General features: G+C 38.2%; 1 protein-coding gene across 7 annotated transcripts in view; it reads right to left on the minus strand.

Annotated features, from left to right (window-relative positions):
• MCF2 (MCF.2 cell line derived transforming sequence) overlaps positions 1-23,918 on the minus strand; it is a 122,908-nt gene that overhangs the window by 28,122 nt on the left and 70,868 nt on the right. For 5 of the 7 annotated variants that reach the window (XM_088834342.1, XM_088834340.1, XM_088834338.1 and 2 more), the window contains 10 exons: positions 21,810-22,001; positions 20,339-20,530; positions 15,945-16,116; positions 14,410-14,457; positions 11,255-11,292; positions 8,451-8,539; positions 7,053-7,119; positions 5,813-5,928; positions 5,630-5,699; positions 3,528-3,620 (listed from right to left, as the gene is read on the minus strand). In XM_088834342.1, coding sequence (XP_088690468.1) covers positions 3,528-3,620; positions 5,630-5,699; positions 5,813-5,928; positions 7,053-7,119; positions 8,451-8,539; positions 11,255-11,292; positions 14,410-14,457; positions 15,945-16,116; positions 20,339-20,530; positions 21,810-22,001 — 1,077 coding nt within the window. The remainder of the gene's footprint in view (positions 1-3,527; positions 3,621-5,629; positions 5,700-5,812; positions 5,929-7,052; positions 7,120-8,450; positions 8,540-11,254; positions 11,293-14,409; positions 14,458-15,944; positions 16,117-20,338; positions 20,531-21,809; positions 22,002-23,918) is intronic. The other 2 variants (XM_088834339.1, XM_088834343.1) reach the window with 1 other exon arrangement.

The raw sequence follows: 23,918 nt of genomic DNA on the forward strand, positions 1-23,918 counted from the left end.
CTGAGCGGCTGGGATGGGGCAGGCAATAAGATGCACCCTCCAACTGGGGGTGAGTGCACTCACCAAGCACCTGGTCACCTGAGCTGCTCGGACAGGAAGCAGGAATAGAAGGAACACACCTCAACATAATAAAAGCTATATATGACAAACCCACAGCAAACATTATCCTCAATGGTGAAAACTTGAAAGCATTTCCCCTAAAGTCAGGAACAAGACAAGGGTGCCCACTCTCACAACTATTCAACATAGGTTTGGAAGCTTTGGTCACAGCAATCAGAGTAGAAAAATAAATAAAAGGAATCCAGATTGGAAAAGAAGAAGTAAAACGCTCACTCTTTGCAGATGACATGATCCTCTACATAGAAAACCTTAAAGACTCCACCAGAAAATTACTAGAGCTAATCAATGAATATAGTAAAGTTGCAGGATATAAAATCAACACACAGAAATCCCTTGCATACCCATACACTAACAATGAGAAAACAGAAAGAGAAATTAAGGAAACAATTCCATTCACCATTGCAACAAAAATAATAAAATACTTAGGAATATATGTACCTAAAGAAACAGAAGACTTATATATAGAAAACTATAAAACACTGGTGAAAGAAATCAAAGAGGACACAAACAGATGGAGAAATATACTGTGTTCGTGGATTGGAAGAATTAATATAGTGAAAATGAGTATACTATCCAAAGCAATCTATAGATTAAATGCAACCCCCATTAAGCTACCAACGGTATTTTTCAGAGAACTAGAACAAATAATTTCACAATTTGTATGGAAATACGAAAAACCTCATATAGCCAAAACAATCTTGAGAAAGAAGAATGGAACTGGAGGAATCAACCTCCCTGAATTCAGTCTCTACTACAAAGCCACAGTCATCAAGACTGTATGGTACTGGCACAAAGACAGAAACACAGATCAATGGAACAAAATAGAAACCCCAGAGATAAATCCATACATCTATGGACACCTTATCTTCAACAAAGGAGGCAAGAACATACAAAGGAGAAAAGACAATCTCTCCAACAAGTGGTATTGGGAAAACTGGGCAACCACTTGTAAAAGAATGAAACTAGAACACTTTCTAACACCATATACAAAAATAAAATCAAAATGGATTGAAGATCTAAATGTAAGACCAGAGACTATAAAACTCCTAGAGGAAAACATAGGCAAAACACTCTCTGACATAAATCACAGCAGGATCCTCTATGACCCACCTCCCAGAGTAATGGAAATAAATGCAAAAATAAACAAATGGGACCTAATTAAACTTAAAAGCTTTTACACAACGAAGGAAACTATAAGAAAGGTGAAAAGACAGCCTTCAGAATGGGAGAAAATAATAGCAAACAAAGCAATGGACAAAGAATTAATCTCAAAAATATAGAAGCAACTCCTACAGCTCAATTCCAGAAAAATAAACGACCCAATCACAAAATGGGCTAAAGAACTAAACAGACATTTCTCCAAAGAAGACACACAGATGGCTAACAAACACATGAAAGGATGTTCAACATCACTCATTATCAGAAAAATGCAAATCAAAACCACAATGAGATACCATTTCATGCCAGTCAGAATGGCTGCTATCCAAAAGTCTACATGCAATAAATGCTGGAGAGGGTGTGGAGAAAAGAGAACCCTCTTACACTGTTGGTGGAAATGCAAACTAGTACAGCCACTATGGAGAACAGTGTGGAGATTCCTTAAAAAACTGGAAATAGAACTGCCATATGACCCAGAAATCCCACTGCTGGGCATACACACCGAGGAAACCAGAATTGAAAGAAACACATGTACCCCAATGTTTATCACAGCACAGTTTATAATAGCCAGGACATGGAAGCAACCTAGATGTCCATCATCAGATGAATGGATAAGCAAGCTGTAGTACATATACACAATGGAATATTACTCAGCCATTAAAAAGTATACATTTGAATCAGTTCTAATGAGGTGGATGAAACTGGAGTTTATTATACAGAGTGAAGTAAGCCAGAAAGAAAAACACCAATACAGTATACTAACACATATATATGGAATTTAGAAAGATGGTAACGATAACCCTATATGCGAGACAGCAAAAGAGACACAGATGTATAGAACAGTCTTTTGGACTCTGTGGGAGAGGGCGAGGGTGGGATGATTTGGGAGAATGGCATTGAAACATGTATATTATCATATGTGAAATGAATCGCCAGTCCAGGTTCGATGAATGATACAGGGTACTCGGGGCTGGTGCACTGGGATGACCCAGAGAGATGGGCTCAGGAGGGAGGTAGGAGGGGGATTCAGGATAGAGAACACATGTACACCCGTGGCAGATTCATGTCAGAGTATGGCAAAACCATTACAATATTGTAAAGTAATTAGCCTCCAATTAAAATAAATAAATTTATACTAAAAAAATAAAAAATACAAATATAAGAACATAAAAAATAAAAATAAATTATTGTTTAAGAAGTAAGTAGATATAAACAATTGTTGGTGGGGGTGTGGGGCAATTAGGCCCCTCATACACTGCTGGTAGGAATATAAAATGGTGCAGCAACTTTGGAAAACAATCTAAAAGTTAAACAGAATTGACCTAGCAATTTCATACCCAGGTTCATGGAAAAGAGAAAAGAAAAGAATGTTCACACAAAAGCTTGTACACAAAAGGTGAAGTGAAGTGAAAGTCGCTCAGTTGTGTCCAACTCTTTGTGACCCCATGGACTATACAGTCCATGGAATTCTCCAGGCCAGAATACTGGAGTGGGTAGACTTTCCCTTCTTCAGGGGATCGTCCCAACCCAGGGATCGAACCCAGGTCTCCTCCATTGCAGGTGGCTTCTTTACCAGCTGAGCCACAAGGGAAGCCCACACAAAAGGTAGAGACAACTCTAATGTCTATCAGGTGATGACTGGGTAAATAAAATGTGGAATATCCATATTATGGAATATTATTAAGCCATAACCAGTGTGAAGAAAACAGAAATTCTGCAGGGAGGCAAGAACAACAAAAGAAAGCTAAATTCTCATCTTCTATTTTGGGAAGCAGCAACATAAGTATGATATTTGGAGATATGGAGATAAATAATGAAAGAAATAGCTAAAAAAGCAGAAAGTAGTTGCCTCTGGGGAGTGGCAAATATGTTGGTATACATATTTGTGTATTTTGCAGAGGGTCAAACCACACTTTTATATGTATATATAAAAAGCTTCCTCAGATGGTAAAGAATCTGCCTGCAGTGAAGGAGATACAGGTTTGATCCCTTGGTTGGGAAGATCCCCTGGAGAAGGGAATGGCTACCCACTCCAGTATTCTTGCCTGGAGAATCCCATGGACAGAGGAGTCTGCTGGGCTACAGTCTATAAGGTTGCACAGAGTCAGACACGACTGAGTGACTAACACACACACACACACACACACACATATATATAACTTACTGAAAGCAGAAAATGAATTTATAAATAAGAAATATCCCAGTATCTTCCACAGAGACTTTATCCAATACTTGAACAATTACTATACCTGGAAAAAGGCACATTCTGAATACTTCTTCCAAATTGCCTCTGACCTGGGCTTATTCTGACAATACTTCGCATACATTTGAAAATCATCTTTCTGTGATAAAAAGAAAATGCAAATGTATTAGCGATTTGTGAATGTCTCCTTTTCTTATCAAGAAAGGCTGAGCAAGAGTGAGTGTGGCCGAGCATCACAGGGAATGTGGCTTAAATGGCCAGGTCAGAAGCCTTCTTTATATTCCAAAACCAGCATGCCCAGAAAACCGGAGAGAGGGACACATAATTATCCAAGCAATTTCATAACTTCCACTTACCAAGTTGGAGAGTTAGAGGGAAAAAAGCTTTCTCTGAATGAACTATGAAAACAGACTATTTTTTTTATTACTACGAGCTAACCAGGTACCAAGAGATACACTTTTTCTTTGCTCTCAGTCACTGTTCCCTAGTGAATGAATTTATAGTAACTCCCAAGGTCCTTGGGTCCTCACTGGACCATCATTATTGTACTAGAATCCTGTGCAGTATCTGCTCACCTTCTTCTCTCTCCCTGTTCATTTGACCCTCATCTAATGGGCTACCTCCTACTCAGTCATTAACACTCATCTCACGAGCCATCTCTTCTATACAGCCATCAGTTATACCTCCAGTCAATATCAGATGCACTTCTTGGCTCCTATAGGACCCTTTGTACAACTTTAAGACAGCACAACTGACATTGTACACAGTGGAATCCCTCTTTTCCTATGTGAATAGTCTTGGTATTCCACATTGCCTAGTTCAGTGCTTGACTCAAACTAGGTACTGAATAGTTGATGACTGCTGAATGAATGAACAGATCAATAGGCATTTATTAAACTACTGGTTGCCAAGAACTCTGCTGACCTTACTAGAGATACAAAAATATACAGGATACGGACCCTGCCTCAATCAGTTTTCCATCTAGTTGGAGAAAGAATTCATGAAATTCATGTGTAAACATGCGTAGTACATGTAAAATTCCCAATAAGTAGCACAGACATTAAGTACCAGTTCAAAGGCAAGAGGAGCTGTTGTTGCTTAGGGAATTAGGGAAGACTCTGGCCATGGTTTCAGCTCAGTTCAGTTCAGTCGCTCAGTCACGTCTGACTCTTTGCAACCCCATTAACTGCAGCACGCCAGGCCTCCCTGTCCATCACCAACTCCCAGAGTTTACTCAAACTCATGTCCATTGAGTCAGTGATGCCATCCAACCATCTCATCCTCTGTCATCCCCTTCTCCTCCTGCCTTCAATCTTTCCCAGCATCAGGGTCTTTTCAAATGAGTCAGCTCTTTGCATCAGGTGGCCATGGTTTAAATGCCTTTAAATATTAGGACATGGTGAGAAAGGTTCTGCCTTATCCTTACTATCTTCTCACTCCATAAACACTTACTGAGATAAGATATCTCCTTGGACACTTTCAGTGATCACCTCTATCAAACTGACTCTCAAGTCAAAACAAAACTGATCTTTCAGGAAGTGGAGGAACTAGATAAGCAGAGAACATTGTGAGAGAAAACTCTAATGGAGGAGATTATGATTACGGAACCTGGGAAGTCAATTATACTAAGCACACTCATGGGACACAGAGACATGAGCCTCCTTGAAAGATATTGTAGAATGAAAAGAACACACAGCTCCCTGTTTTGCAAAGTTCCTGTGATAGATGTGTCTGAAAGCCAAACTATATTTGATTTGAAGACTTCACATGTACTAGAGGGGACTATCAGGGCATCTCTCAGGCTAGAAATTAACCAAGACAAGAATGGTGTGCCAAGATGATTCCAACTCTTGCATCTTCACAGCCAGGATGGTCCCTGGACTCCTGGGATCACCCAGGAGTCAGAGGTCACAAGCTGAGCCACTGTAGCATTTGATGCCACAGAATACAATAGCCATTTGTATGCTCCAATACCCCATTCCTGTACCAAAACTTGATTTAGCATTAAATATTTGCTGGAGTGATGTGTCACCTGCAAAAATAAAAGGACATCAAAAATAATGCCTACCTTGTCTCCAAATCTGGAAAATGACATGCTATGTTGGTGGCCTATATATTTATATATTATGAAATATTCATTGAACTAACCCTTTCCAGGAAACAAGGTCCCACTCTTTCTGGAGCATTAACACAATTTTCCAGACTGCTCATGAAAATGCTGTAAAAATTTCAAAGAAAAAAATATGGTTTTATGTGAAATATGCTACATTGGTCAACAACCTTTTAAATAATAATCACAAAAAAAGAAAATTCAATTCAGCAATTACATACTTGTTATGGAATTCATATATTTCTGCCATGTTTCCAAAGAGAACATCCCTTTTACTTCTCAGGAGAGGTGGCATAAGAACAAACATCTCTGGATTATCCATCTCCGCTCTATAGCCCTACCCAAAATAAATACATTTATTCATTTAAAAAATAGTCACATCAACATTCGATTGGGCCACCAAAGATACAAGTACGGCAGAATGTATATGGGATTAGAGGGTAAAGTTTTTTGTAATTTTAATATGCATATCTTCTAGTTCCCCCAAGTTATCCACTATTATTATTATTTTAAATAGCAGGACAAGGAAGTTCAGGTTTTCTACTCAATGGGTAGAAGAAAGGGACAACTTTTTGGCCTTCAGGGTAGCTAACAGGAAACAAAATAGAAACCAGGTATGAAAGATGATATTACAGGTCATTAACTTCTTAAACAGGGAATAAGTGTTTGAGTTTTGCCGGACCAAATTAATATTACTAATATGACATTTGTAACAAGTGAATGCTTTTCTCCCATACTTAGGGCTTTATATCATGATCTCTAAATAGCACCCTGGGCATAATTATAACAATCCACTGTATTCCTAACAGAACAGCTTATCTCTTCTGTAATGAACTCTGAAGCCACAATCCTCACTGCAGAGGAAGAACCGGAATGCACACATTTAACAATCAAGGAAGGAGACAAAAAGAGAAGTTTGCCCAAAGCACTTCCTAATGAATTCCAGAAAAAGAATGCATTTGAATGAGTTCTAATGAGGTAAATGAAACTGGAGCCTATTATACAGAGTGAAGTAAGTCAGAAATAAAAATACTAATACAGTATATTAACGCATATATGTGGAATTTAGAAAGATGGTAACGATGACCCTATATGCGAGACAGCAAAAGAGACACAGATGTAAAGAACAGTCTTTTGGACTCTTTGGGAGAAGGTGAGGGTGGGATGATTTGAGGGAATGGTATTGAAGCATGTATATTACCATATGTGAAATAGATTGCCAGTCCAGATTCGATGCATGAGACAGGGTGCTCAGGACTGGTGCACTGGGATGACCCAGAGGGATGGGATAGGGAGGGAGGTGGGAGGGGGGTTCAGGATGGGGAGCACATGTACACCCATGGCTGATTCATGTCAATGTATGGCAAAACCACTACAACATTGTAAAGTAATTAGCTTCCAATTAAAATAAATTAATTATTTTTTTAAAAAAGACAGGAAAATACAATCTGAGTCACTTACCAACAAAACAGTAAACAGTTCCCTAACATATGCCCTCTCGGTCTGTATCAGCTCATTTAGGACGTGGCTAAAATGAAAGGACCATATTTGTCACTTATTTTATGGCTTTAGGATTGTATTGCAACATTTCATTTATTATCATGATAAATTGTCTAAGATGAAAATTAGCAGTGCAGAGGAATTACCCATGGTTTGGTTTTATCATCAAAATATAAAATTAATTCTATGGTTTCTAGAATAAGTACTACCCACAAGACTCTTTAAAATATATTAAAAAAAAAAAAAGAGGAGTAGGGCTCAGGAGTCATTTTTAAATGAGGAAAAAAAACCAAAACTAATTTTATTTCCAACTCACTAAGCTTAAGAATCATTTACTAAAAACTCACAAAATCTATTCCTAAAAACCTGGGGAATAATTTCTTGGATAGTACAATGTCTGTGCTATTATTCTCCCTTACCCTCTCTCAGAAAATATCATATTAGCATTTTAGACACAATTTTTCCTTTTTCCTCAGTAGTGTTCTGAAGTTTTCCAAGACATGATATGAATTTATAATACTGGTTTTCCCAACTATAGATCACACTTAACTTTCTGTAGTAACTTTGTTTACTATCTCTTTAAAATAAAATACATTTTCCTTCCAATGTGATTTCCAACTGACATTGTATTTAAAATTTATTTCCTCACTCCCCAATGTTATCCATTTAATGTAACTTCTTTTTCTTTGTTTTTTTTTTTTGTGTGTGTGTGTGTTTTGGCCACACCACACAGCATGCAGGATCTTCATTCCCTGACTAGGGATTGAAGCTGTATCCGCTGCAGTGAAAGCTTAGACTCTTAACTTCTGAACCACCAGGGAAGTCCCTAAATTAACTTTTATCCTTGGCCTCTTTTTAATTTAATTTTTATACTTTTATAAATTTAACTAACATTTAACAATCTTTGCATATAACTGTTTCAAACTATTTGTTACTTCCTCCAAACTACTGGTTACTTACTCAAAACTCTGTGATATTAAAATTTAAAAGGTGACTATTCATATGTGTGGAATGTTAATAATATAAAAGTGAATGAAATGATTTTTATTAGTACCTATAAAATCACATTGTATATCTACATAATCTTCTGTAGTTTTTGAAACACTGACCCATTCACTCTCACCTCTTTCATAAAAGAGGAGACTACGAATCTGAAAAGATCTAGTTAATTTTCAAGTCACATAAACAGAGTATAGTTTGGCCAGGACTTCTGACACCTTCTCTAGTGCACATTTGATCAAACCCAGCAGAACCGTATTCTGGGAACTCAAAATTCTAAGTACATTTGCTTTGAACACTGAATCAGAGCCTCCTACTGGTAGATGTGTATATGGGTGTATGTTAATAAATAAAAGATACTTCTTTAAAATATCCAAGCTATTGTCATTGTCCAAATTGGAGGACTGAGCAGAACTTCTCTTCTCCTGACAACCATACACTGCTTCAGTCTGAAATGAAAAGAAAAGTGAAATTAGCATCTATGTAGGTATAGTTCTTCTTCATGGAAATGTAGCCCAAATTAAGTTTTCTTCTTTCTACATTCTAACTATATAGATAAACTAAAAAGTAACACTATGATTATGATTTTTCTCAGAAATAACTTTGATATATACTAGTTAAAAATTATTTTAGTTGCTTAAGAGGACAGATTTAAGATAGTCATTACAATTTACTTTATACATTAAGTAATGTTTCATTTCTGTAGCATTTCGGGGAAACGAGGTTAATTCATAAAAAGCTGATTGTTCTGGGACTTCCCTGATGGGTCAGCAGTTAAGACTCTGCACTTCCACTGCAAGGGGCATGGGTTCCACTCCTGGTTGGGGAACTAAGATCTGGACCCAAAGGAAAAAAAAAAGTTGACTGTCTAGATAACTAAAGTTTATTTACTGAAGAAACAACCTGGCTTTTTAACCTTACTGATTTTTGGTGGAAACCTGGCTAGCAAATATTACATGAATCCTTGAATTCTTTAGGCAAGGACACACAAAATCAGATCCTTTTCCTAATGACTCAGTGGCATCATCATGAACATGAATGAGATGATAAAACCTAATGCACATTCAGGGCCCTGCACATCCAGGGCCAACAAGATGTGCAGAACTGTCTATTGTGTCTTGACATGGCTTTGTCTTATTCATCTTTCTCTGCTCTCTGTCATGTGTCAGAGACCTCCCTGCCTTATTTTGTAGACTCGACAGGACCTGGACTACCCCACTGAGAATTGTGATGGCTATTTGCTCTTCGAAACTATATACCAGGGGTCTTGGCTGTACTCCCAGCTGAGCTTGCAGAAAACCTAACCAAGTAAATGTAGCGTTACTTCATAACAACAACAACCGAAAATGAAGTACAGAGTCTTATCAGCTGAATAGCATCTCCACACAATATGACCTACTTATTACTGATACATGTGGAAAGGAGCAAACATTCATTGACTGATTTCTATTGTATATATTGAGCAGGCACTGTCATAGGTGCTTAACACACCATCATCATATCTAATCCTCATAGCAATTTAGCAAGTGATGGCACACTGATCCCCAATCCCCATATCCATCTTACAGATGGGAAAACCGAGTTTCAGAGAGCTTTCATAAAGGGCCAAGGTCACCTAGTAAGTGATAAAACTGCCAAACCCATGGTCAGCCACCATTATTACATTCCCTCTTTTTAGGGATTTTTTTTGCGTGTGTGTGGACCATTTTTTAAGGTCTTTTCTGAATTTGTTACAATACTGCTTCTGTCTTATGCTTTGGTTTTTTTGGCTACGAGGCATGTGGGATCCTAGATCCCCAACCAGGGATCAAACCCACACTCCCTGCACTGGAAGCACAGTCTTAACCACTGGACCACCAGGGAAGTCCCTCATATTCCCTCTTTAAAAGTGTACTTTGAGTTCTGTATGCTCCGTGTACCAAGTGTTATCATTTTAACTACTATAATTAAGACTGAAAATACTGCATACTGCACTTCTCAGATAGGTATGTGCCATCCATTCCTTACAGGGTTCTGAAATACAAGGCTGAAAAGTTTTGAACCATCAAATTTTAAATGCCTAAGGATTGTGCAAATTAACTTGACTTGGAAGTATATGTGCATTTGGGAACTGGATTGACTAGCTAGATATCTCACCAAGGAAATGTACAGAATCACAGCCTTCTATTTTTACCCTGGGGATATGCAAATGAATAAGTCCACATAGCTATTAAGACAGGCATGACTTGAAACCAGAACCAAAAGACATTGCAGACTAAGGAATTTGGCATTCAGCCTGTTTCCTTCTTGAAACCAGAAACTCTGGGTATAGAACATGATAACCAGACATGTTGTGTCAGTATGGGTCATTTGCTAGCCTGCTAACAACTACATAAAACACTTAGAGCATTACCATGCACCACACAATACTCAAAGTACTTCATAAATACTAGATTATTTTATCTTAGTCATACTAATTCCATAATGAGGGTGTTCTCTTATTACCTCCATTTTACAGATAAGGAAACTGACTTCCAGAGAACTTGCCCAAGGTTATGCAGCCAGTAAACGATGCAGCTGGGCTTAAGTCAGGCATTCTAGCCACACAATCTGTATCACATGCTATCCTGCCTCTGGGAGATACATTCTTGGCCTTATTTACCATCAAGAACATACAAAGAAAATGTAAGATGCTGTAGTTATGAGGCAGCTACTCTCTGCAGATACCAGATTGTCATGAATAACTCAGAAGGAACCTTGAATCTACCAAGAAAAGAATAGGTGTGTTTTTTGAGCCTAGCAGATGGTCCATTAGAACCTGTCCTTTGTCCATGCTTTCTACTTGCAGGATGGAATCACTTATGAAAGGAATTTCCTTTTGTAAAAAGATGCAGCACTTATTTAGCTGAATTGAGGTGCAGGCATGAAAGAGAAACTAGAACTTATATGAGATGTTCTACAGCATTTATTCTGAACTGGAGCCAAGACTTGAGAAACTGCTCATACAACTGGGGCTACGCCAGTACTATAATTAGACACAACGCAGCAGCAGCTTTTTCTTCTAGATATAATAGGCTTTCAAATGCACAATATTGGTTCAGTGAATGAAAAATATGGTTTTAGCCCCATCCCGCTTCTGCAACTACAGCAATAAAGCCAATTTTGAATTAATTAATGATATTTACTTTTGTGTTGCTCTGATTTTGTGTCCAAGTCTTCTTCCCTGATAGAGAAATATGAGAGAAGAATTTCAAACAAGAATTAAAATCAATACTTTCATAAAAATATGTGCATGTGTATTAAAAAGAGAGAGATTAATGTGCCAACATGTTTATATTAGTATTTTAAAATCACACTATATATAACAGATGATTGGTTAGACTTATCTACATGATTTCAACTTCTCATAGAGCATGATTTTGCCATGTATCCATCCATTCTCTCATTCACTGAACATTCGCTGGATTGCTGAGCAAGCATGAAGCTAGGTGTTAGTACCCATGATTATTTGCAGATTTAATGATCATTCTAATACATAAGCATCTAATCAGATTGTAGCTCACTGATTAACTAAATAAAAAACAGTTTCAGAATAAAATCTCAATTTAACTAATAATTAGAGCATCTGGCATTTATTTGGCACATGCTGGACACTATTCTAAGCCCTATATGTGCATTTGCTTTTTTACCTCTCAAATCAACCCTTGAAGATAAATACTACTTCTCTCCCCATTTTATAGGTTAAGCATAAGATGTCCAAGAAGCAGGAGTGGTACACAAACCTGCATAATCTACTATCAGAATTCGTGTTTCTAACCATTCTATATAAAACAACATTTCTGAAGCACATTAAAATGCTAAAACAAAACCAAATAAAACAAAAAAACCCAACTTTATCAAAATTCCAAGCTTCCATCTTTCTGTTCTTCCTGTGTAATTTTTCTCTTTCTGTTTAATCTTTCTGTTTTGTTTACAAAGGGTGAGACCCTGTATCACCAAGCAAGGAGTCCAGATGCTCCTCCAGAGCCCAGGGCATGGTCCAGTCAAAGACTAGGCCATTTAAGTTCCTAAGTGTCAGGGCTGCTAAAAAGAACCCTGCCCACATGGGCTGTGTGCATCACTTCTCACCATGAAAGGAAAAGATTTCTTGTCCTTTATGCCTCTACTAGGAGCCATTGCAAAGCCCACTCAGGGAAAGACTCTGCTGTTAGTGAGTTCTTTAAACTTTATCCTTCTCTCCATTTACTTAAAATATATTCTACACAAGAATTTTTACCTTTATATAATATATATGTAAATGGATAAATATAAATTAGACTTAGTGGCAATTACCATATAAAATTAGTTTCTCAATAAATATTGATGTCCATCACTTTAAAGAAACTTTATATCCAGAGATCCAAAGTTACTTATAAAGGAAACTTAGGGAGCTTTACAAACTAGCTTTTACTAATTAATTCTTTGCAAATACATTAAGGGATGAAAAAGGAATGCATACAAAATTTATGAGGAGTGTATCTTTTTCTAAAAAGCAAGGTATTGGGTTGGCCAAAAAGTTTGTTCAGGTGTTTCTGTAAGACATTACAGAAAAACCAGAACCGACCTTTTTGGCCAACCCAATAGATGTCTTCATTCTTTTAACAATGTGACTATATATATATATATATATATAAAATTCTTGAGCACCTATACTGTCTGCTAAGCTCTGTGTCTGGTACTGGGGCTACAAACATGAACTGAGCTTGCTGCTGCTGCTGCTAAGTCGCTTCAGTCCTGTCCGACTCTGTGCGACCCCATAGATGGCAGCCCACCAGGCTCCACCATCCCTGGGATTCTCCAGGCAAGAACACTGGAGTGGGTTGTCATTTCCTTCTCCAATGTGTGAAAGTGAAAAGTGAAAGTGAAGGCGCTCAGTCGTGTCTGACTCTTCGTGACCGCATGGACTGCAGCTTACCAGGTTCCTCCATCCATGGGATTTTCCAGGTAAGAGTACTGGAGTGGGTTGCCATTGCCTTCTCCAGAACTGAGCTTACATTCTAGCAAAAGAAACAGAAAACAGGCAATTATGTTAAAGCTAGGAAGATATGAAGAGGGGCTTGTTATCCCATAGTATAACACCTGACCAAACTGGGGTGAAGGAGAGGAGGAGAGGCAGGAAGGAAGAACTTACTTTAAGGAAGAGGAGAGAACACGAAGTGTAAAGTCCAAAGGGCAAGACAACTAGGGGCATTTAAGAAGGGAAAGTGGGAAACAGGGAGACTTCTATAGTTGTCAAGGTAACAGATGGGTGTTAGCTTGGATTAGGAAAGTGGCAGTGAGGGCTAGCAGGGCGGGCAGATTTGAAGAAGTGGATTTTTGGACTGGTTAGAGGTGGGGATGCGTGAGAAAGAGGAGCAGAAAAAATGGCATCTTGTTGGGGTATGCTGAGACTGAGCTGCCAATAGGAAATTTAAGGAGGCAAATTGTAAATACAAACTCTGAAGTTTAGGAGAAAGATCTAGACTAGAGCTACAGGTTTTGGAGTTCAAATCATTTTATCTCTCACACACAATGTTCTTCCATAACTTCCCTCTATATGAAATATTAATTCAGCAAAATATTTATTTCATCTTTCTAGGTGCCAGACATGGTGCTAGATACAAGATTCTACTTGATGCAAATTAATAAAGATAAACAAAAACAACAACAACAACAAAGTTTGACTTATTTTCTAAAAAAAAAAAAAAAAATTAACACTGTGTTGATTTGACCAAATCCCATATTTTTTTTTTCACCAAATCTTATACATTTGACTTAGCAATGAAAAGTCTTGAAGAATTATTTGGACCTGATTATTATAATTTCCATTACTCACAGACCAAATAGGTTAAATGAACAGTGTTTGTAGCATAAATGATGCTCTGATTTAATTTAGGAACCATGATGGATAACTGATATAATCATTTATCCGTCCATGTCATTTATTCAGTAGGCTGTCATCTTCCTCATAAATACCTTAGGCAAATTCAAGCTACTCCCAACAAATAGCCTTACTGTGGGTGACACAGTCTCTAAAATTAAAGCAAATTTATTTTAACAAATTTAAGTTAAAATTGTTTTCCTTGTTTTTGTCTTACGAGTGGTCATCTGATAAAAGAGAATAATCTACTTTTTATACAGTTATTTTCCAATATAAGTTTAATACTGAGAGATTAATGGATGCTTATTATGAAAAAAATGAGAAAGTTAACTTTAAGCAGAATGTGAGAAGGAACTGCTGCTGGTTTTACGTGCCAAACTGATTTTTCACATGTATACAAACTCAGAAAATGTACTGACGAAAAGTAATAAAGATGGGTACCTTTTGAAAAAAGTTTACATGCTTGAAAGAAAGAATATCCAACTCCCACTGCAGAAAGAAAGTGTAATGCCATTAAATAAGAATATCGGAAAGAAAAAAAATGAAACAACACAAAACAAAATGTACTTTTAGTGACTAAGGCCTTGAACGGGTCTTGGGCAGTCTTTTCAGAGCTCTGTTCCTCAACCCTTCAGAGGAGTTGAGCTTTTAGAGAACCATAAAGCAAGAGGCCTTCATCAGAGGGAAGGAATAGTCTAGTTTATTGAGTATTTTTAAATATTCTACAATTTTTTAACTTTGTCTTCAGTAGGTATTTCACTTTGAAATCAATAGGCATTATTATTCCTATTTTATAGATAAAACAAGGCAAAATCAACAAAAGAGGTTAAGTGAACTGTCCCCAGTCACACACCCTATGAATGGAGCCAGAAATAGAACTGAGCTCTGTCTTCTGCTTAGGAATATCAACCTATTCTATTTTTATTCTCATAGCTGTTGGTTTTGATCCCCTGTTGGTTTTTCTTCTTATTATTCTTTTTTCCTAGTATCTTCTTAGTATTATTCATTTATGGCAATGCTGATAAGTTTTATTTGTGAGTATATTTTTATATTTAATAACCATTAACTATATGACTTTTATCATCTTAGCCTAGTTACCTGCTTTCATCACTTGGTTTTAATCTGATCTCTCCTGGAGCTGAGCTGGATTTTTATATTCATTATGCCTAGCTCAGGCTTTCTCTGATTTTCAAAGCAGTTCTCATATATTAATGAAGTCTCTGATTCTCTCAGATCAAAGAGATGGAGTTTAGGCCCACCTTCACAAATTTACCTAACTTAGGGCCCCAAAGACCAAACTACTTTCCCCTAAGGGACCCCAGAGGCAGCTCAAGGAAAACCTTGGGGCAATAGTCATCTTATTTCCAGAGTAGCTCAACACGACAGAGAGCATAATTATTTTATCCCACAGAACTTAGAAAACAGAGATAAATATTACACGCTTAAAACAGTCTACAAAGATTAAAACAAGTAATTGAACTCTGTAACAGTTAATTACCAGCAAAATTATTTGATTTACCTGTACCTGTTTAGAAAAGGCAATCTATTTGATTATCTAAGCCATTCACTTACTAGAAGTCTATAAGAACCAAATAATAGTTTATCCCTATAAGTGGCAAATGCATGTATGTATATACTATTTTCATATGCTTCCTTGCCCCTGCTGAAGAAAAGGGTGAATTGTTTGTGAGTTTGATGCTAGTATAAAGTTCATATTCACTGCAAAATTGGGAAATTCAGCCCAGATTTTCATCATCCTGTACTATATTATATTACTACTATGTTTAATTATCATACAATAATCTCTATCATAAGTCCTGCCTTCTGCAATACAATTTGCACATGACCAACGATGCTTAAAAAAAAAACAGTTCCTATTTCTGAGGATTGAAGAATGAGTTCAGTATTTACATTAAAAATAACAAAGTAAATAACAGCAAGAAGAAGAGAGAAAAGGCAAATGTAAGATACTCTACCTTGTGTAGGTGAAAAAAATGGTGCTCTAGATCTGACCAAATTGTCAGAAGCAGGTACTACAAATGGAATCGGCCTCACATGTTTATCTGTCAGGTTTCTGAAACAGGCCTGTTGGTTCTCAAATATACTTCGGATGTTTTCAAGCTTGAGTTGGATGGTCTGCATTTGAACCTGCAAGTTGCATGAGAAACCTATGAAATATTTTCTGAAATGGGGGTCATTACAAATCCTATTACATTTCTCAGTCTCAGACAGATACAAAATTAATTTAGATTTTAATATAGAAATAGAAGAAATTTAGGAAAGTAATGGGGAACAAATTAAGGCATTATTTCACATGGTTACAAAACCAGAAGGTCTCAACCAAAACAACTTGAAGAAATTTATCAAGCAATCATCAAATAAGTCAGACTTATTTGAATAAGGTGATTTAACTTTCATTGGCTGAAAGGGGATAACAGCTAGAAAAGAGGACGTGTTGAGCACAAGAAAGCTACCAAGGTAAGCACTGTCACAGTAGTTTGTTGTGTTTTAGCCTGCAGGACATTCTATAGTTCACCATGTTATACTGGGTTGGTCAAAAAGTTCATTTGGGTTTTTCTGTAAGATGGTATGGAAAAACTGGAATGAACTTTTTGTCTAACTCAGTAAAAGGCTCCTCAGATGCACCGATGGATAATGTACCCTTCTGGCCCTCCTAGATGATTTGAGGCAGCAAGAGTTAGGCTTCGTTGCTTCTAGAGTCAGTTGGTTATCGCCAAGGCCATGTTTCTGATTTTCTGCAGCATGCCCCTAAGATCTGAAGCTAAACATGGATTTAGATACTATTCTAAATTTTAGAGTCAATGAGACACTTTAGCATCAAATAGCATCACAGATGCTCTTATCTATAATGTAGAGAGAGAGCTTGATGGCAGCTGCAGGGGGGTGGTGCTGAACTAATTTAAGCTCTCTACCCTGCCAACACTAGCTTCTACTGCTCCCCATTCCCCAGGTAGACCCATATCCTTCCTTTATCACTTTATCCTCAAACTGAGTGGGAAAGCCAGATCTGTGTCTACAGAGCATCTTCTGGTGGTCACTGCAGCAGGAAGGAAAGATGTTCGGGGTAGACTGTTCTTGATATGGGCCCAATATCCTATGACAGCTTTGGACGTTTCTCGAAGGATGCACAAGAAAATATATGTGGAAGCTGCTAGTAGGTGAAAAGAGTTTAAAAGTAATGCAGTCATGGGACTTCCCTGGTGATCCAGTGGTTAAGATTCTGCACTCCCACTGCAGGGTGCACAGGTTCAATCCCTGGTGGAAGAACTAAGATGCCACGTGCCATTCAGCCAAAAAAAAAAAAAAATGTAATTAAAAATAATTCAAAGCTCAAAAGTAAATTCAGTTCAGTTCGGTTCAATTGCTCAGTTATGTCTGCCTCTTTGTGATCTCAGGGAGACAGGCTTCGCTGTCCATCAGCAACTCCTGGAGCTTGCTCAAACTTATGCCCATTGAATCGGTGATGCCATCTAACCATCTCATCCTCTGTCATCTTCTTCTCCTCTGTCTTCAGTCTTTCCCAGCATCAGGGTCTTTTCAAATGAGTCAGCTCTTTGCATCAGGTGGCTGAAGTATTGGAGCCTCAGCTTCAGTATCAATCCTTCCAATGAATATTCAGGACTGATTTCCTTTAGGATTGACTGGTTTGATTTCCCTGCAGTCCAAGGGACTCTCAAGAGTCTTCTCCAACACCACAGTTCAAAAGCATCAATTCTTCAGTGCTCAACTTTCTTTATGGTCTAACTCTCACAACCATACATCACTACTGGAAAAACCATAGCTTTGCCGAGACAGACCTTTGAGGGTAAAAGGTTGTCTCTGCTTTTTAATATGCTGTCTAGGTTTGTCATAACTTTTCTCCCAAGGAGTAAGCGTCTTTTAATTTCATGGCTGCAGTCATCATCTGCAGTGATTTTGAAGTGCAAGAAAATAGTCTGTCACTGTTTCCATTATTTCTCCATATATTTGCCATGAAGTGACGGGACTGGATGCCATGATTTTCGTTTTTTGAATGTTGAGTTTTAAGCCAGCTTTTTCACTCTCCTCTTTCACTTTCATCAAGAGGCTCTTTAGTTCTTCTTCGCTTTCCACCATAAGGGTGGTGTCATCTGCATATCTGAGGTTACTGATATTTCTGCCTGCAATCTTGATTCCAGCTTGTGCTTCATCCAGTCCAGTATTTCACATGATGTACTCTGCATAGAGGTTAAATAAGCAAGATGACAATATATAGCCTTGATGTACTCCTTTCCCAATTTGGAACCAGGCCATTGTTCCATGTCTGGTTCTAACTGTTGCCTCTTGACCTGCATACAGATTTCTCAGGAGTCAGGTAAGGTGGTCTGGTATTCCCATCTCTTTCAGAATTTCCCAGTTTGTTGTGATCCACAGAGAAAAGGTTTTAGCATAGTCAATGAAGCAGAAGTAGATGTTTTTCTGGAATTCTCTTGCTTTTTCTATGATCCAACGATGTTGGCAATTTGATCTCTGGTTCCTCTGCCTTTTCTAAATCCAGCTTGAACATCTGGAAATTCTCAGTTCATATACTGTTGAAGCCAAACTTAGAGAATTTTGAGCATTACTTTGCCAGTGTGTGAGAAGAGTGAGATAGTGCAGTAGTATGAACATTCTTTGGCCTTGCTTTTCTTTGGGATTGGAATGAAAACTGACCTTTTCCAGTCCCATGGCCACTGCTGAGTTTTCCAAATTTGCTGGTATATTGAGTGCAGCACTTTCACAGCATCTTAGGATTTAAAATAGCTCAACTGGAATTCCATCACCTCCACTAGCTTTGTTCGTAGTGATGCTTCCTAAGGCCCATTTGACTTCACATTCCAGGATATTTGGCTCTAGATTAGTGACCATACCATCGTGGTTATCTGGGTCATGAAGATCTTTTTTGTACAGTTCTTCTGTGTATTCTTGCCACCTCTTCTTAATGTCTTCTGCTTCTGTTAGGTCCATACCATTTCTGTCCTTTATTGCGCCCATCTTTGCATGAAATGTTCCCTTGGTATCTCGAATTTTCTTGAAGAGATCTCTAGTCTTTCCCATTCTCTTGTTTTCCTCTCTTTGCATTGATCACTTAGGAAGGCTTTCTTATCTCTCCTTCTAATCTCTGGAACTCTGCATTCAGATGGATATATCTTTCCTTTTCTCCCTTGCCTTTCAATTCTCTTCTTTTCTCAGCTATTTGTAAGGCCTCCTCAGACAACCATTTTGCCTTTTTGCATTTCTTCTTCTTGGGGATGGTTTTGAACCCTACCTCCTGTACAATGTCATGAACCTCTGTCCATAGTTCTTCAAGGCACTCTATTTATCAGATCTAATACCTTGAATCTATTTGTTACTTCCACTGTATAGTAGTAAGAGATTTGATTTAGATCATACCTGAATGGTCTAGTGGTTTTCCCTACTTTTTTCAATTTAAGTCTGAATTTTGCAATAAGGAGTTCATGATCTGAGCCATAGTCAGCTCCTGGTCTTGTTTTTGCTGACTGTATAGAGCTTCTCCATCTTCGGCTGCAAAGAATATAATCAGTCTGATTTCAGTGTTGACCGTATGGTAATGTCCCTGTGTAGAGTCGTCTCTTGTGTTATTGGACAAGGTTGTTTGCTATGACCAGTGCGTTCTCTTGGCAAACTCTGTTAGTCTTTGCCCTGCTTCATTTTGTACTCCAGGCCAATCTTGCCTGTTACTCCAGGTATCTCTTGACTTCCTACTTTTGCATTCCAATCCCCTATGATGACAAGGACATCTTTCATTTGGTGTTAGTTCTAGAAGGTCTTGTAGGTCTTCATAGATCTGATCAATTTCAGCTTCTACAGCATCAGTGGTTGGGGCATAGACTTGGATCACTGTGATGTTGAATGGTTTGCCTTGGAAATGAACTGAGATCATTCTGTAATTTTTGAGACTGCACCCAAGTACTGCATTTTGGGCTCCTTTGTTGACCACGAAGGCTACTCTGTTTCTTCCAAGGGATCCTTGCCCACAGTAGTAGATACACAGTCATCTGAGTTAAATTCGCCCATTCCAGTCCATTTTAGTTAACTGATTACTAAATTGTCAGTGTTCACTCTTGCTATCTCCTGTTTGAGCACTTCCGATTTACCTTGATTCATGGACCTAACATTCCAGGCAGGAAATTATTCTTCATTATAAGGCAAATATAAATATTAGGATTCTTTGACACCTAACAGTGGCTCTGATATAACCCCGATCGTTAAGAGAACTCTGTAATTGCAATGTGATGTAAAGTTACCTGTGAAGCAGTAAAAGTCTTATCAACATTAACACAACCATAGCTTTTAAAAATTTGTTTCCAGGCCCCCCAAAGCCTCTTACCTTGAGTTCAGGAGATAAAATTATACCAAATTCATACTGTAGGGTTTCAGGATCATAATTTATAAAGGGTAGAGCCATTTCAAGAAAATTTTCAATGTCTTGGAGGGCCTTCTGAGCATCTTCTTTAGACTGAAACTTGTCTATTTCTTGATTAGCCAGAAGGCACTCTCCTTCATCACAGCACTGGCGAGCCTGGTAAGCACACACACAAACCATGAATGAATAAATGAGAAATCTGTTTGTCCCTTAGGAGAGTGTTTATCAGCCCTGGCTGCTATGAATCAAGAATTGTTTTCAGAGCTGTTACAAAGAAAAAAAAAAAATCTCTACTCCCAGAAATTCTGATTCAGTAGCTCTGGGCTGTAAGCTAGGCTCCACAGGTATTTCTTTTTTTTTTTTTTTTTAAGTATAGCTGATTTACAATGTTGTACTAATTTCTGCTGCATAGCAAAGTGATTCAAATGATTCCATTATATATATACATATATATCCTTTTTCATATCCTTTTCCATTATGGTTTATTATAGGATATTGAATATAGTTTCCTGTGCTATAGAGTAGAACTTTGTTGTTTATCCATCCTATATGTAATAGTTAGCATCTGTTCACTCCAATCTCCTACTCCATCCCTCCCTGACCCACCTCTCCCTTGGCAACCAGAAGTCTCTTCTCTATATCTCCACAGGTACTTCAGAGGCACGGCCAAGTTTGGGAAGCCCTGCACTCATTTCATAACAAGGAATTCATTCTGAAGCAGGAGTCTGACCATTCTCTCAACACCAGCTGCATGTTCTTTCCCAAAAATCAATAACTGAAATATGAAATTCTTCGCAAAATCTCAAGTGTAATAAAAATGCATGATGATTGCCGAGCACAAAGAAAATGTTTCCTTGCCAGGGAAGATGTACAGATTAGAATGCTCATGTTCAGATCCAATGACTATACATGATACCCCTATTTTACATTCCACTGCCATGATCAAAACTTCTCTTCACCGCCTAATCATCAAAGGGGTCAGACTCTATTCCATGGAGGAACAGTTTCTAATCACTGTTTGTTGTCAGAACTGTTTCTAATCACTGTTGTTCATAGTTACATTGCTGTAACTATGAAATGTGGAATGAGAGTCAGGCTTGAGCAAAATCCCCCCATGGTTTTTCAAAGTGTTCTAATTGCAAACTATCACCAGAGCAGAGACTTCAGAGATGAACCTAAAATAGGGAGGAAACCATCACCACCACCATGCTCATATTCAGAACAGGGGCCAAAATCCTTACAATCCTGGACTGGCTGTGAATACTGCAAAGTGGACGAATGAAATAGGCATAATCAAACTCAGTTCTTCAGACTTCTTACAAATCTAATTCCAGAGCTAGGCCAGACCCTTGCCCTATAGCCTCTGAGAAGGACTCAGGTAGAAAAAAAATGTATAATTTCTCTTTCAGAAATGCACCATGTCCCGTAACGTTACCTGCTGTAGGAGTTTATGCATTTTAAAGGTCCTGTTGAGTTGTATCCGTTTGGTTCTGATCTCATTTACCAAAATATCAGAAAGGTAACGAAGTTCATTGCACCTCTGACAGATCAAATCCAGGGCATAATGGTGACTTGCTGCGAGCCTGTGTCCATGTATTATTACGAACCGGGCCTTCGCTAACAGGTCCTGGTTTTAAGAAAGAAGGAAAATAATAACTGCAAGATCTCCATCTGAATAGAGGGGGAGAAAACGTAATTAAAAAGGAAATTGGTTGAGCCAGAGAGAGATATTGCCAAGTATACGGTTTGATGTCATACTTCTGCCAGCTGCAAAAAAGCTTCCAGTCATAGTCAGTAGCTATATGTGCATGTGCATGCTAAGTCGCTTCAGCTGTGTCTGACTTTTTGAGGGCCCATGGACTGTAGCCCACCAGGCTCCTCTGTCCATGGGATTCTCCAGGCAAGAATACTGGAGTGAGTTGCCATGCCCTCCTCCAGGGGATCTTCCCAACCCAGGGATTGAACCTGTGTCTCTTATGTCTCCTGCATTAGCAGGCAGGTCATTTACCACTAGTGCCACCTGAAAAGCCTAATGTCATTAGCTATGGCAGCAGTGTCATCGGAAGCTCATGCACTTCTGGTCACAGAAACAGAAAATTAACCAGCCCACCCAGAAGGTGGATGAGATTTGCTCCTCCTGGGAGGTACATATTTAGAACAGAACCAAATATAATCAATGAGATGCAAACCAGCCAAGTGAAAGTTAAGGGACTTTATATCACCTCAGCCATGGAAATCCTGTTAGATCTAGTTGGCATCTACTTGAGGACTTGACAGATTTGAAGAGATCGCCACACGGTTTCCCTGTCAAAACGGAACTCAAAGCTTAGTCTCCATTCTAACTACTGACTGCCTCACCCCTGTGTTGTGACTGAAACATAAAATTTACCATCTTATCCATTTTGAAATGTACAGTTAAGCAGTGTTGAGTGCATTCACATTGCTTTGCAAGATGAAAAAGATCTGGAGATGTGTTACACAACAACGCAGATACACTCAATACTGTTGAACCATACACTTCAAAATGGTTAAGATGGTGAATTATATTTTGAGTGTCTTATGACAATTAAAACTAAAAATTATTCAAAACATAACACAACAAAAGAAAACAAACAAAACAAAAACACACAAAAAATTAGAAGCTCCGAAGCCAGTTTGCCTTCTCTTTTTCTCCAAACCAAAGAGATTTGGAAGTTGCCCCATGATCACAAAGATCTACAAGTACAATTCCAGAACTGGGCACCACAACCACTGCCTCTCAATTTTATTTTTAGATGCTTATGGTGCCAAGAAATCAATTTATTTGTTGAGAATACACCTTAAAAGGGCTTCCCTGGTGGCTCAGCTGGTAAAGAATCCGCCTGCAATGCGGGAGACCTGGGTTTGATCCCTGGGTTGGGAAGGTCCCCTGGAGAAGGGAACGGCTACCCACTCCAGTATTCTGGCCTGGAGAATTCCATGGACTGTATAGTCCATGGGGTCACAGAGAGTCAAACACGACTGAGCTACTTTCACTTTTTCACCTTGCTCTCACATACAAGACAGGAGAGCAAAGCTGGAATGTGTTGAGTGTTAAAGCCTTGAGTCCAAGCTTTAAGACCAGCAGAATAAATGACAGCTGGCTCTCGTGAGTATTTATGCTTTATGTCCATATATCCTAGGTACTGTGCTAAGTGTTTTATCCACAGCATCCAAATAATGTCTAATAATCACTCTGCAAAGTAGGTCATCACATCCCCAATTTATAGATAAGGACACAGAGGTTTAGAAAACTTAATCAGTTTACCCAAGGCCACATAGCTGGTAAGGCTAAATAGACCCATCTATATGAATCTGTGTTTGATTCAGTTGCATATATCAAATGATGGTTATTTAAGGAATAATAATTTTAAGGTTTCTATCATTTCCAAATACCAAATAGCATTCTTGATAAACATTTTTCTAGCTTCTTCAAAATGATGTGAGCTCTTGTTCCTATGGATGGGCCTGAAACAGTTATAATTATATGAGATGTCTGCACGGTCATCTCAGGCCCACACTGAAC

This window comes from Moschus berezovskii, chromosome X (assembly GCF_049115385.1).
Source record: "Moschus berezovskii isolate FMDL1 chromosome X, NW_MosBer_1.0, whole genome shotgun sequence".
Lineage (NCBI taxonomy): Eukaryota > Metazoa > Chordata > Mammalia > Artiodactyla > Moschidae > Moschus > Moschus berezovskii.